Here is a 15,379-nt window from a genome sequence, read left to right on the forward strand (position 1 = left end):
TGTGTGTTGTCAGTGCACGTCAAAGAACATCAGGCGGTTAATACTTCCGGTGTCTTCCATCCACTACGGCGTCCCTCGTAATCATATCATGGTTTTGGGACGTAAAACCCCCCGGTCATTTTATTAGTAGCAGCAACGCGTGTAGCCGAAAGCACCTGTAATTAGTGTTTTACCTACCTTTAGAACCATTGTTCTCCCATTTGACCGATGGAGAGAGAGAAGAGAGAAAGCAAGGTGTTCTCAGTAGGTTGCATTGTGCCCGCCTCCGAACCTGAAGCTTTTCTGTACCTGGCATAGTGCTGCACTACCTCGTGGGTTGTCCCACCGTTCACCACGAAACTACAGTGTACTAGTACACTCTAAAGAAACTATGTGCTATGTAGTGACCTCATCATGGGATGCTACGATGACACCATGATGGACTTTGCTAAAACTGCTGCTAAGGCAAGGTGGTTCTTGGTTGAGCGCGGTGTGTCTCAGTTCCTTCTTGAGTGTTTCGTCATATTGCGCTGGTAAATCTTAGCCATGATGAAGTCGCAAAAGCTGTCATCTGCACGTCATTATGACGTCAGATGGTGTCATTACAGCATGACGTCAGCAGTATCGCACGTCACGTGTATTTTTGTACCACCTCACTTGCCCGTCGTGTTTCGCTCTAGGTGTACCTAAGGGCTTGTGCCTTAATAATATGCTGTGTCTACGGTATTCCTGCGAAGACAGTCCGTCGCTGGCCAGACTTTGGTATTGTGGTTTCGCTTCCGGTTTGGGAACCGTTTCTGTGGTCCCCAGTGGATATACTGTCTTGGTATATAATGTCTGCACATAATAATAGAGTCCCTTGAGCGTCCGCCTGGTTCTTGGGCTCCTGCCCTCTCCTTCCTCTACGGCTAGCGCTCCGGGCGCCGGGTCCCCTGGTCTCCGTCGCCTCGCGTCCGACGCGCGACACAACACAAGCGTCAAGGAACCGCGCTACTCACCTGACGTCGTGGTCTTGGTGGGCGTGACGGAACACGGCGCCTTGTTGCCGTTGTCCGTGGTGTGGTGGGCGTTGTTGGACGAGTTGTGGCAGTGGCTGGAAGGAGGAGGCGGTGGCGTGTCGCCGGTGGGCGACGTGGGGGCTCCTCCTCCCCCGTGGGCGGCGGCCGCGGGTCTCCGGCGGTCAGCGGCAGCAGGCCAGGCAGCCGCCGGTTCGTCCGCCGGAGACACGCGCGCCGCTGGCATCCTGCGTCGATGGCGACGTTGCTTTAAACCGCCAGCACGAGAATAAGGGTGACGTCAGCGCTATAAAGATGCCCCGCCGCGGTGTTCTCGTGGTTATGGGGCCTAACCTAACCTAACCTAACCTGAAAGTCCTGGTGTCGAATCTCGGCTGCGGTGGCTGCATTTTCGATGGAGGCACAAATGTTAGGAGTCTGTGTATTTAGGTTTAGGTGCATGTTAAATAACACCAGGTGTTCGAAATTTCCGGAGCCGTATGACGTGTCCCATAATCATATCGTGGTTTTGGGACGGTGAACCCCAAGTATTATTATTATTATTATTATTATTATTACTATTATTATTATTATTATTATTATTATTATTATTATTATTATTAATGCTATGAAGATGTCGCCGCGTGCCCTTAGCCAACGCCATGAATATCACTGGTGAAAGTGTGTGCCCTGTGAAGTTCTTAATTCTCTTGAACCTCGATTCACTTTCAAGGGACCATACGGGTAGATAGTAACTTATGTCACAGCCAACTGTGAATTACTCGAGGATCTCAAAAACGCCGCTATTATACACAGCAGTGTTTCAGTAGTCCAGAAATTAAGGTGCATGTAGAACGCAATTCCTGCCCACGGTGGGACGTTCTGGAACACACGGCCGATGACCTAGCAGGAGACCAGTACAGTTAACCACATATTCTCATTCTAGCCATGACAGAATAGAACATTTCAGTGCATTAGAAGACGGAATAAAATGCAACTTTGAATTTTGGCACGGCGGATTGAGCACTACGAAACTATTGGAACGTTGCTTCGACCATGTACGCACTCTTATTATTTAGCGTCAGTGTCCCTTTAATGTCCGTTGATTTGCACTTCAGTCACCTCGCTGCCTCTGAATGCACGAGACAAATGAATTTTTTTTCCATGGGGCTGGTTACTTTGTTAGGCTCAACCAAATGAATGCAACACAAAACTGGCTTGCTTGTTGTCTCTTCGATTCATTCGGTTTCGATCACTCTCAGTCGTACGAAAACGCGGAACTCACTAAAACTCACGCAAGAAATAAAGTTTGTGCCTGCGCTCTGAATCAGGTCCTGGTTAAATGCTGGCTATATCCAGGAAACAAGACGGAGAATGTCCCGCTGTCTGGCTATATCTAGCACGTTAACCGGGACCTGATTAAGAGTGATACGGCTCACTTGGACTCAGACTCACGAAAATATGTCTCAAGCGCACTCTCACATACTCACGACTCGATTTTAGGCTGCACGAGTCGACTCGTTAGGGAGCGGTCTGTGTCTTCATTGATCTATAGCACCTGTACAATCTCGCAAGTTTGTGCAGGTGCGGAGCAGGGGCGTAGGCCGACATATTTTTCGGGTGGTCTAAACACCTCCCCCGCCCCCCTCTCGCCACCTCTGGTGTATGACCGCACGCGCGTTTGTGTGTGCGCGTTGCACATACATACAAATGGTTCGAAATAACAAAAAAAAAAAGCAATATTGAGAGGTTCTGCATGCTTTCGACACCTGGTCTCAGGTGTCCCACGACGGCACGTCGACGTCTTGTCTCAACGCTGCCTCGCGGGCCCGCTGGAGGGCGCATATTTTGTTGTAGCTGCCTGGGCTGCGCAGCGCGGCGGCACTCCTCTGTGAAAGGGTTCTCGAGGTTCGGTTCGTTTATGTATTGAAACGTGCTGTATTTCCGCAGAAAAGAATCTGTTGCGAGCCGACGCGTCCTTCCATCGTCTTTATTAGTCCGTGTCTTTTTTTCGTGCACCACATTCCGTGACGTTTCACCACCAACAAGCCCAATTCTTACATCATTTCAATGTATTTCCGTTGTTGAAAGTCCCCCTATCGCAATGTCCCCCCCCCCCCCCTTTCCCCTGTATTCGCAACCTGAAGTGTTCGCTCCACTGGTGCTGAGCTTTTCCAGCTATACTAGTTCTGCGCAGTTCAACCATGGACGGGGTAGCCCAAAGAGGGGAATACTCGTGTGGCAGTTTCACAACTCCCTCTACACTTAATGCACGTAACTCGTTAAGGCAAGACGCGCGAAGTTTTACAGTGATTGCTTCAACACGCGTACGCAGTTGTGTACGCTTCAGCAGACCACGAGCTGTGCAGTATATGCGACATCGGGTAGCAGCGCGCACGCGTAGATAAAACGTAAAGGTCATGGTCGCACAACTGTTTCGCACAACGAGATAAGCTATTATGCCAGCCGGTGCACCTCGCGAAATGAGTTCGAAGGTCGTTCCCCCGGGATGAGCGCAGTTTCCAGCGTTACACGCTTAACAGGCGACGTAGAGTAATCTTGAGCGCACGATGTTCGCTGTTTCGCAGCCCGGAGCATGAAAGTGGGGGCGGGGGAGGTGGTGGTAGTGGTTAGAAGATGAGAAAAGGCACCTAATTTCTGCAACCCGGTGGGGAGCACGGCGCAGTGCCTGCGGGGAAGGGAAAAGGGAGAAAAGTGGAAAGAAGAGGAAAGATTAAGTGAGCAGTGGAACGGCCGTCATCAACAGAAGCAGCAGTCCGGAAGCAAGGGTAGGGGTGGCAAGGGGCCCGTCCTCAGCGGTAGACCACGATTCCCGTCTCGTCCAGGAACTCTACCAGGCTCCGGAGCGCTGGTAGATGGGGACGGGATGGGGACAGTATAGGTGCTCTAGGGTGGTGGTTGGGGGAGGGGGTGTTGCCGTGTAGCTCGAGAGGTGCCAGGTGATGAGCGCGAGGCAGAGTTGCCCTGCGGCCTGGTAAAAACACGGTCCGACAGGCGCTTTCGGGACCTGCGCCTACATTCGGAACCGAGCGGGCAGCAACCGCATGAGCTGTGCCACGAAAACGAAAGAAAGAAAGAAATAAAGAAAGAAAATACAAAAGTACATTGATAAAGCTTTCCTACTACTGTATGGCCCGCGCTCCTGCCCCTTCTCTACAGCGGTGGCTTGAACGAAACTATAGGATTAGCAGTAACGAATAAACAAAAGAAAAAAAAATACGGGTTCACGATAGCCCGCAGCAATTTTACACGCTCCGGCGACAGAGGCGGCGTGACATGGTCACGCCGGCGCGCGCTGTTTTACAATCAACCCCGCGCGCGGCTGTGACCGGATTTACGAAAGCGCGCTTGTTTCGCATCTACTCTTTTCATTTGTTATTTCCTATTTATCTGTTTTTGATAAAGCAGATAACCGCGCGAGTGTTGTGACCTATCTCGTTTTGCTGCTGAACTCGCTCTTAGTCTTTATCTCTTTTTTGTTTTTTTTTTGTCGCAGTTGTGCCGTTTTCCGTGCGACCGTATACACTCAGTCTCGGGCCCGCTCCACTCTGTTCAATCAAAAATTAGAACACTCGTTTAAGCCGCGACGACCTTTGCGTGCGTCGCGCCGCTGCGCAAGCAGGCGTGCTGCTCGTTTTCGTTGGCTAAAACGACCCGTAATCAACCACGCGCGCGCCACGCGTGTATCAGGTAGACGGTATCCCTCATGAATACCGTGCCTTTCTAAAAAAAGTTCGTTTTTTTTCTACTGCGATTGCGTATTGCAGTAGAAAAAATTTTAAAAAGAATATTTTTAATGCGTGTGCATTAGGGGCACCGGAACGGTAAACAGCGTTTGAGTTACTCTGCTTGTATTTGAAGTCTGCTGTATTCACTCGCGCATTACCGTCCCTGGCTAATAATTGTTGGCCAGCGTTGGTTAATCTCGTGTAGTGCTGGTTACAGCGGCAATCGAACGTTAAGAAAGACAGTAAGCGTGATGTTGACGTAATTATCGCTTAAACTAATTTTTTTCTTTGCTTGATTTTCCAGTGTCTTATTATACTACAGCTTGTACTACGAATCATTCAGTAAGTCAAGCTATAGCGTATACTATGAATCAATCAATCAATCAATCAATCAATCAATCAATCAATCAATCAATCAATCAATCAATGTTTTACTATTTAACCATGAAGTGTACATAATGCCTCTCCTTTTTGTATATAATAAGCATTAACACTTGGCAACAGCGGTAACGTAATGAGTACGATTAGAAAATTATAGCGAGGTACAGATACAAGCGTTCCATGGATCGATTAGTCACTAAATCTCTTGTTCTTAGCCTGCATTGGACTGCATAATTTAGGATGAGACACGTGGTGCGCTTGCATTATAAATCGCATTATTTTAAAGTATATCTACGTTTTCTAAAGTAAAATTGAGTTCACTGTGTTCTCCATTTGTATCCCGTCCCGACGTGATCGAAGAATTCACGCGTGATTTCGTGTTAGCATCGCGGAGCGCCGCTTCGATGCCGACTGAGAATAAAACTAATAAGATGGTGACTTTCGCGTTAGAGTCCTCTTGGGCAAATGCATAAGGGTATTTTGCGTTACTCGTCACACGAAGACCAGAAGCATCGGATAGTTTCAAGGAAGTTGTGTGGCGAACCTAACACAAGATCCCCCAAACACTGGCCTTGCGCGTACGCAATACACAAAGCCCGATTGGTTGATTGATTGGTTGATTGATTGAAAAAAGTTCTTTACTATGTACAGTACCGTTCACTCTTAAACGGAACACCCTGATAAGCACCTATTATAGTGCGGGCCTCACTGCAAGTAGACGTAGAAACATTGTTCGTGCATGGGCACTAGTCCATCGAAAAAGAGTCAGAACAGTCAACCAGCAGTTCTTTTGTGCAAATGTAAGCAACTATGCTTTTGATAGAGAGCGAAATCTGGACATGGTGCACACGAAAGTCTTTCCTTTAACTGTGCACCCGTCTGTACAAGAGAGAGATAGGGGCGGCATGAAGGGCCGATTCTATATGAACTCTTGGAGGAGTCCCTTCGTCCGGGACACCTGAGGCTTCCACGGAGGCACGCGCCTGGCCACGAGGACATTTTGGCACTCCGAAGCCAAGCATCCGTGCAAAAGGAGAGATTGCGATTTGAGGGACCGCTGGGCATGCCCAGCAAAATATCCACAAGCGGTCACAACATGGCAAGGGCGTAGGCATATCTTTTTCGGGAAAGGAAGGTGGGGGGGGCATCTCCTCGATTTCGGGGAAGGGGAATGGTTATATTTCATGGGGAGGGGGGGGGGCATGTGCTCAATGTGCCAACCCCTCGCTACGCCACTGCAATGAGGCCATTCGCAGGAGAAGGCCGGATTTAAATGCTCAAGTATCGCCGGACACAATACAGTGTTCGTCAAGGCCGACCGGTTGGAATAGTTGATATCGTGAATATTAAATAGGACATGGTACTAGCGAAATGAGAGGCGGTGAAGAACCACGGGACTAGTGTAGTCCATTGATTCGTCGTTTCGTCCCCGTCTCTTATTTCGCTAGTACTTTGTCATATTATTTGCTGTGTTCGTGTAAGAGGGTCGTTGCTGCGCTTTTTGAGATGCGTGATCTTGTATGCCCCCTTCTAACGGAATCAGTGATCAGTCTGTGAGTCGGTCAAAAAACTTGATTTGAGTCCTAAGGAACCACAGAGTCGTAGTTGCGGCCGGAGGACCTTGGTTCTCCGGCCGTTCGCGGGCCCTTTGGACAGACCTTAGTTGTTTATAGAGATCGCCGTTTCTGAGGGCTTTCTCCCAGTGTTCTCGCTTATTGAAAGAGGCATTTTGTAACGCCGAACATTGCCAGAGCATGTGAGCTGACGAGCAACGCTCTTCATGGCACTCAGGGCAGTGTGGATGGATGTCTGTAGCAAATCGACTGAACCTTCCTCTCGACTGGAAAGATCCCGTTTGCAACATTCTTAGGGTGGAAGATTGAGCTCTAGTCAGCTTTGGGTGCGAGAGCGGGAATTTCCCGCGCCTCGAGCTGATAGTGTTTCACTATTTAGTGAAAACGAGACTTATGCGTCGGACGTATGCTCCCAACCCGGATTGTCTAACATATTCATTGAGCGTGCGTCATCTCGTACACAACGAGCTTATCAAAGACAATAGTCTTTCTTGGGGACCTTCTACGCAAAAATTTTGGTCTGTCTGTCTGTCTGTCCACTAGTCTATTTGTCCACTCTTACCGGCATCGGGTACTTGAAACGGCCGACCCCATCCGCAGCGACCACCAATGTTGCTCAAGATTGAGCGTTCATGCTTGTGCAATTGTCCATTAAAAAGCAACCATTGCGCGTGTATGGGGCACCATAACAACACGCATATATTCTGTATGTGCGTCTCTTACTAGAAAACGCATACATAAGTAATTTTAAGGACAGTAGCGCTTATCACGCTGCGCTTACCATGCAAGGCTTGCACGGAACGGGGAGTGTTTCCGACGCTTTGCTAAGACGAGACGGTGGTGGTACCTACCCGTCGCCTCGTGTTCTACACCTTATCCCCTCTGAGACGGGCGCGCACGGCCACGCGCTTTGTTTTCCAAAAGAAACTGCCAGATGGCGCTCATGTCTCACGTGTGACGTGACTTGATGCGCTCGTTCGCCCCCGCTGCACGCTCTAGGCACTCTAACGCAGCGCCTCTGAATAGCATTCACCGATTTTCATGCGCAGAACATCAAATAAATGTTTTGTTCACTCTCTCCACACGCAAGACTATCGTCTTTCGATGACATTTGCAGATTACATGCAGATACGGGGCCAATTTTATGTCTTCTTGCCTTTCTAGTTCGCCGTGCAACTGCGCGAGGCAGCCATGGCGGTTTAGTTTGGTTACCAGCGTTACGTTACCCTTACCGCTTCTATAAATCTCTCGACTGCGCGACCATCGGCGCTTTATACTTCTGACTTGCCTTTGAGTGGACGGGTTCGTGACCGCCGTCGTTACTAGATGTACTAGACAGTGTGCTCCGTAGCTTTTCGTTGACTCGCTACATGAATCGATTTCCTTGATTTTGGTTGTTTCTGTTCCTTCTATTTTGATTTCGCCTATCGGTATATAAGAAGCTATACTTGTCCCTTATCGATTCCAGTGGACTATGCAATGTCACCGGGCCGTAAAAAAAAAAAAAACACCAGCCGGATGATCGAAATTTGCGGAGTGGCAAGCAAAATTTCTATTATTATTATTATTATTATTATTATTATTATTATTATTATTATTATTATTATTATTATTATTATTATTATTACTCTAGTTATAGGCGTTTTACATTTAATAGCACACACACGCTTAAAAACCTATGCTTTAAAAAAAGCTGTGCTACCTGTTCCTTTATAATGACAATTCAATCACAATCGATGAACATTCTCTGGGCCTCAGTCTGCCGAAAGCAAACTTAAAAGAAAAAAAATAGGTGTGGGGGTGGCAGGAAGGCAGAAAGGAGTAAATAGGCAGTGTACAAGCTGCGTCTACCGTTTCATATGAAGCTAAGTCTCTTCGATGTTCTGTTATAACTGGACTGCTGCGAAGAGGTTGATCTTTACATCACCTCGGCTGCTTCATTTCCGTAGTTTTTGCAGCGAAAAACAAAAGAAAGCAAAACGTTGCCGGAAAACAAGAATCAGCCACTCAAGAAAAAAAAAAATCACATAGAAACTGAAGCGAATGCAGGAGATAACTTGGCAACGGACAGTTCGCTTCGCGGGCGTTCGCGTTGAGATTGATCGTTCTCAAGCACACATTCCAGTCGTACCGACAGTAGCTCATATAAGGACTTGCAGATAAACAAGAATAAACGAAAGCGAGGGGGGAGGGGGGGGGGCTTCCGCTCGACATTGAAATACGATTCCCCTTAGTATAGGTATATAACTTCTCGGTGCACGTAGCTTTTCTTTCTATTCACGCTTGCCGTTTTCTTTCGTGAGATGCTAAGTGAGATGGAAACCGACGATCGCTGTGTGACACCCATTAAGCTGAGTTCACTGACGCCGCTCCGATCCTTCGCCGGGGTTTCTCGGTGTTTTCTTTTTTTTTTTTTTTTGGCCCGTCGCAGTTTTCAAACGGAAAAGCGTTGGTTCACCCAGACCTTGACGCCGGTCGTTTTCAAATGAAACCTCGCTTTGGTGGGAGGCAGTTTTCTGAACTCCTATAGCTTCATTCGTTTGGCGGTTCGTGTTTGTTTCTTTGTATACTTCGTACGCGAGAACGGATCTTGAGAATTATTACACGTTATTTCGTCCGTACTTTATTGAGCGCCTTTCCTGTGTCCCTGAGCGATCACCGATCAAGCTAGCGCCGTATAACTCAAATCGATAGGAAACGAAGTTCAGGTTGTTGGAGGCGCTATAGGCAATCAACTTCTCTTGTGTCACCGAGCGATCACCGATCAAGCTAGCGCAAGTATAACTCAAATCGAAAGGAACTTAAGTTTATGTTGTTAGAGGAGGTAGCCAATCAACTACAGATTGTTGATGCGAAGTCGAGTTTTTTTATTGTCTATATTCTTCACAAAAGCAGGACCGGAGTACTTATAGCGTGTCGAACTTTTCCGAGACGGAAGCTTAATTTTGACAGGGTAATCGAGTAGTAAAGGAGGAGCTGGACATATAGGAACAACGCAGACAAGCGTGTTATTTATTGGACCGAATAAAGAAGGCTCCCTTTTTAATACATAAATGTTTTATACCAAGCACCGCTGAGAGTTTGTCGATGGCATTTCCGTCGCAGACATGACGTCATAAGTAGCGTTAGAGCCTGCTAGTGTTGTAACACTCGCACGGAAGGTCTTCTGATGATTTATGTGTGAGTTTTAGCGTGCCAAAACCACCATATGATTATGAGAGACGCTGTGGTGGAAGGCACCGGAAATTTCGACCACATGGGGTTCTTTAAACTTTCACCCAAATCTGAGCATACGGGCCTCAGCATTTTCACTGAAGGTCTTCTAGCTTGCTAGGGTGATAACTGGTTTTCACCTCAACTTCCTTTACATCCAAGTTGAGATAAGCCCTTGGAACAATCGGTTTAGTCAAAAATGATAATAGCCATTGCTGACATCATGTCCTATTGACAAAAAGTGTGCATAAAAACGACCTTGGAAAGCAAGTCGCGTTGTGTGCACAAGAAGACTGTACGAAATGTATCGATACAAGCGATCTCCGCTATTTTGTATATTTAAAAGGGGCTGGTTGAATCTGCTGTCACCTTTTGTAAAAGAAAATGCTGAGGCTTATGCGCATGCGTTTCTTGACGTCAGACAGGAGCGCAGCTACTTGCACGAAGACACGCTTCATTTTCGTGTTACGATGACCTTTTGGTCATTAATCTCCCCCCCAAAAAAAGCTTACACAAAAAGCAAGTCGACTCCGCATAAGTTGACTTCCCAAAATACTTCATGGATTTATCTTTTTCCGGTGACCGCACGCGACGAGCATTACGCGAGATGTGCTCCCAGTCCGTAAACACCCGCAGATGCGAGAGTGAATACAAAGGAAGCCGTAGAGTATGCCCCCATTCACTCACGAAAAAAAAAATAAGAAGACATCCCGAGCCTGCGGCCCTTTCAGCCTATTGTATGCTGCGCTGCTCTTTTTACGGATCCGCATCGATCCGGCGGTACGGCCGCTATAGCCGTAATTCACGCGCGCCGTGCCATTCACCGAGTATGAAACCTCGCCGAACTCTCAGCAGCAGCAGATATCAACAGCGGCTGCAGTGAAATCGTGCTTGGAGCTCTGCTGCAGATTTCGGTTTCGTCAAACAACCTTTCACTGCCGCGCTTAGGCTGCTCGGGCTGTTTTCATTTTTCTTCCCGTATATGCTCGCACTGTATACATTTTTTTTTGTCTCCGCTGCGCATTGCAACCGTTGGTTGCGTTAATATGTGTATTTGTATATGATCTAGATGACTACGTTGGGGCACGTAACGGTTGTTACGTCCCCCGACGTAGTCATATATATGACGCTGTAATTCTGGTCATCATCGTTGGTCGCTCGGCTCCATTAGGGCTGCATAATAGCTTGGCGCACTCGGTGTTCGGTCCATGTAGGGAAAAGCCCACTTCCGTTTCGGTCTGGTAGATAAGGTAGAAATGCGAGCTCGCCCGGTTTTCATCTCGGCGGGATGACTACACGCACACACGCTTACGGGAGGCTAGTTTTCTCTCACGCCACCTCGAACACATACGTGAGCATGCTTTTTTAGATGCGAAGCAGCTTTTTGACTCACGTGTGTAACGCCGTACGTACGTGCGTCCGTACGAACGCACCGGAGCGCGTTCCTCTCGCTGCAGGTGTTGGAGCGTTGCCAAGTAGGTCACGCCGAAGCTACACGTTGACGGCACACTTCCCTAGCAGGTGCGCGCTGACGTCGCTCCCTACCTCACCAGCAGCACGCTCGTCGCAGCGCCGGCAGCTGCCGGCTCCTTCGCCCGCTCGCAACACACTTCTCTCTGGTTTCACCCTCTCCATCGCCCGCAAAGCTCGACCGCACGTCGAGTGGAAACACTCTTTCGGCTTGTTTATCTGCTATGAAACTTACACGAAAGCCAACCCGCCTCTCATGTCTTTACGTTTCAAACAAACGTTTACTGGAGTAAACGCTACAACGAATATTGCTTCAAATTGTTCTTCCATCACCCGAGTTGACACTCGTTTCAACCGGATCAACGCTGGGCGCACCGCTGCTGCTTGGCATCCCATCAGGGTTCTTTGTTCCCTTCAGGGAGATGTTTTTTTTTGTATTGTTGTTTCTTTGAAGTTTTTTTTGCGGTCTGTGAATTGGAACTCAGTGTGATCGGATCTTATCCCTGTGCCCCGCCGCGGTGGTCTAGTGGCTAAGGTACTCGGCTGCTGACCCACAGGGCGCGGGTTCGAATCCCGGCTGCGGCGGCTGCATTTCCTATGGAGGCGGAAATGTTGTAGGCCCGTGTGCTCAGATTTGGGTGCACGTTAAAGAACCCCAGGTGGTCAAAATTTCCGGAGCCCTCCACTACGGCGTCTCTCATAATCATATCGTGGTTTTGGGACGTTAAACCCCACAAATCAATCAATCTTATCCCTGTGACCACTCAGCGTTACCCTGCTACCCGGGTTTCGTTGGCTGCTCCGTTGATCTAAAATAAACAATTAGAAGAGAAAGAGAGGTACGGCGTTGGCTGCCCTGCTCTGATGGAGCCAGATAATGGGAACGAAAGAGGGGAAGAAGTATACTGAAAGGGAGATTACACAACTCATGCGGCTTGACTTTGCCTGTGACAAAATCATGTTTGTAACGAGCATTTTCCTTCTCGCCGTTGTGGTATGGTGATCGAGACCCTTGACTGCTTATCCGAAGGTCACGTGATCGAATCCCGACCATGGCGGCCGCGTTTCGGTTGAGGTGATATTGTGGATGCCCGTGTGATTAGATATATGTGCTCGTTAAAAAAAGCTCATGGCGATGAAAAACTTTATTCGGGTCCAGAGAGACGCAGGGAAAACCCACCAGGTGGTTAAATTTTTCGCTGTCGCCCACTGCGGTGTTACTCATCATATTAAACCACGGTCTCGTTAGAAAAACCCTGATTGTCCAACCGAACGACCAACAACTCCTGACTGTCCAGTACGCCCAGGACAGAGGCATGACGTCCCGTTCTCGACATGGGATTACCCAGGAAGGCGGCAAACACACTGTACAGAACGCAAATAAAAAACTCTTTCCGTTCATCCATCCTTCACCATTAACTATCAACGAAACGCTTGCTAGACCGATCGTTTCGGCGTCCAGCTAAACTCGTGCTCTTATTAGTGAGCGTAAATATTTCCTCGAGGCGATTCTATTATAAATGGTGCGACCGCAACGCGTGATTAAGTTCGCAGTCGACCCCGGCGTCATGGCGTCGCTATCTCGTTGGCGTCAGCATATGACGCAAATACGGATGCAGTCCGCGCGCGCGCAATGACTTTCGCGGTAATGCACGCCGACGGACGTGCATAATTTAGGTCGAGATCGGAGCGGTGAGTGGCGCGCGTGTGTCACCGTGCATTAACGGGAGCCGCGCTAATTGAGGCCATCGGTTCGGACTCTTAATTGCAAGCGACTGGCGGGAGCGAAATAATTCAGCGTGTATACCGAGTCCGGCCGGTGACTGTGCAGGCCGATGGACAGCAACGCTTACGGCCAAAAATAGCAGTTCGCCGTAGGAGAGATGATGCGAAGGACGGACATGAATGCGTGAATAAAATCTTGCTCCGGTTCGTGCACTCAGAAATAAGGACACTCTCAGGGTTTCTTCGTGCATTCACCCAAGACGACTCGTGAACGAAAGCCGCCTTCTTTTGTTTATTTGCAGCAGCTGTATTGATACTTACCTGTCCTTTTTCCTATGTGTTTGAACATCCAACCTGGTTTTATACTGCCTTCAAGATCTGGGGAATCGAACGCTTTATGTGCTGCCTCTTTGATTGGCCCCGCCTTTGACCAAGTCACGATTTTGCGTAATGACGTCATTACGCGACGTCACAATGATGTCATGAGTTTTAGCGATATGTGACGTAACGAGGTCGACATACAGTGCCGGCAGCACCTGATGATTTCTTTTTCTCGCCGTCGAAGGTCAATTTTCGGTTGCATCTAAGACCTTCGCATTAATAAAAAACGCGTTTCAAGAAGGCTGCAGTTCCGAGGACTCATCTCATTCAGGCAATACACATTAAATATAAATAATATATTACTTTAACATGCCAACTTATGATAGATCTGACTTTGGCATATTTAGTGAAAAAAACAACATTACAGCCCCTTTAGCTAACGTAGAGGTGGTCACTGCAAAAACGTATGCACACACCACCGTGCGCTCACAATGTATTACTGGTGCTGGATGCTTTCTATTCGGTAATCACAAGCCTTCAGTAGACGCTGTGACCGGACTATACTGTCATTGGTAATAGGGTCGTACATGTATCAATATCTCCAGTGGAACGTGACAGGCGTGAGAATCAGCGTTCAGTGCTATCAAGCTGTCAAGACACGAGTGAACCAATACTTTTTCGGCGTGCGTGGAGGGAAGCAGTGCTGTTTAACCTCCGGTAGATTTTCTTGCATGCTTACTTCTTTTTATTTTCCTATATCCTTTAATGTCTCAATCCCCTTCCACCTGCGTAGGTGGTCGAATTTCTTGTCTTTCTTTCCTTTCCTTCTGTTTTCTTCTCCTCCCCCTTTTTACGAAACAGTTTATAAATTTGATGTACTTAGTTGATTGCATTCAGCAAACCTGTGATCGCGACCTTGTACATGTCTGAAAACGTGTACACATCGATCATTCACCCCGTACTTAGACTTCTCCGAAAGCAATGCTGTCAAAGGTGAAGCAACCTTTGCAGGAGACGTTGACGTGCATTTGGCAGCAACCATTTCTCGTCGTTCTTTGGATGCGTGAATATTGCCGGCAGAAAGTGGGTAGTTTGCATGAGGCATACCGTACTTGCTTGCACACTAGCAGCACTGGCTACGGTTGACTAGCTGCAGCCTGATGTTGGCCAACTGAGTTGCCGCCCGACAGGGGTACATGCCGGCGGGAGTATATGTGCTGGTGTGCGGGTATGTGTCACAGGTCGTTTAAAGTTTATATATACCCAGGATGGTGAGAACAGACATGGGTAATTTTAACCGTTAAGAAAAAAGCTCACATCGGCGGCGTTGAGCCGACGAATGCAAATCATAAATGTCAGAATCCCAGCAGGAATCGATCCCCAGCAGTCTGAGGGCAATCAAATATTCAAGCACAGAGCCACGCCAGGTCTTGCAGCTACTTTTCAAATAGACCCCAATGTTTGTCAAGCGTCAATTGTGGCTGCAGTGCCAGCTATCCAAATTTTATAAACACTATGTAAGCACTTTTATGACACAGCCGTCACGTCGGGTTAACGTCTATTGTACTTGGACGCCATCCGCTGAAGTTGATTCATGTGGCAGTGTTCAGGGCTACCATTCTCGCGAACACCAAGCGCTTTATATCAATCAGCTTACCGCTTCTGGTGTTGCTAATATCCATTTTGCTGTTGGCATCGTTACGTAACAGTAAACGAGTGGCTATAATGTAGAACACATGCGATTGTGTTTAACACGTGCATTACAACACAGTCACCTTCCATCCGCATGTGGCCCATACCCACTCTGGGGGATTATTATTATTATTATTATTATTATTATCATTATTATTATTATTATTATTACATTGATGCCAATGCCCATGTGTAAACAAGACCCCGAGATCTTCGTGCTTGGATCCTTTTTGCGCATCGTCGAGACGTTCAAACGCAAGAATCGATATCTGATATCACG

At 47.9% G+C, this 15,379-nt stretch overlaps 1 protein-coding gene across 1 annotated transcript in view; it reads right to left on the reverse strand.

The window, feature by feature from the left end:
- Positions 1-15,379, reverse strand: part of LOC119181741 (serine/threonine-protein kinase NIM1) — a 94,842-nt gene that overhangs the window by 11,800 nt on the left and 67,663 nt on the right. Inside the window, exon 3 of the mRNA XM_075875558.1 lies at positions 978-1,222. Within this exon, the coding sequence (XP_075731673.1) occupies positions 978-1,221 (244 nt within the window). The 5' untranslated portion in view covers position 1,222. The remainder of the gene's footprint in view (positions 1-977; positions 1,223-15,379) is intronic.

This window comes from Rhipicephalus microplus, chromosome 10, assembly GCF_043290135.1.
Source record: "Rhipicephalus microplus isolate Deutch F79 chromosome 10, USDA_Rmic, whole genome shotgun sequence".
Lineage (NCBI taxonomy): Eukaryota > Metazoa > Arthropoda > Arachnida > Ixodida > Ixodidae > Rhipicephalus > Rhipicephalus microplus.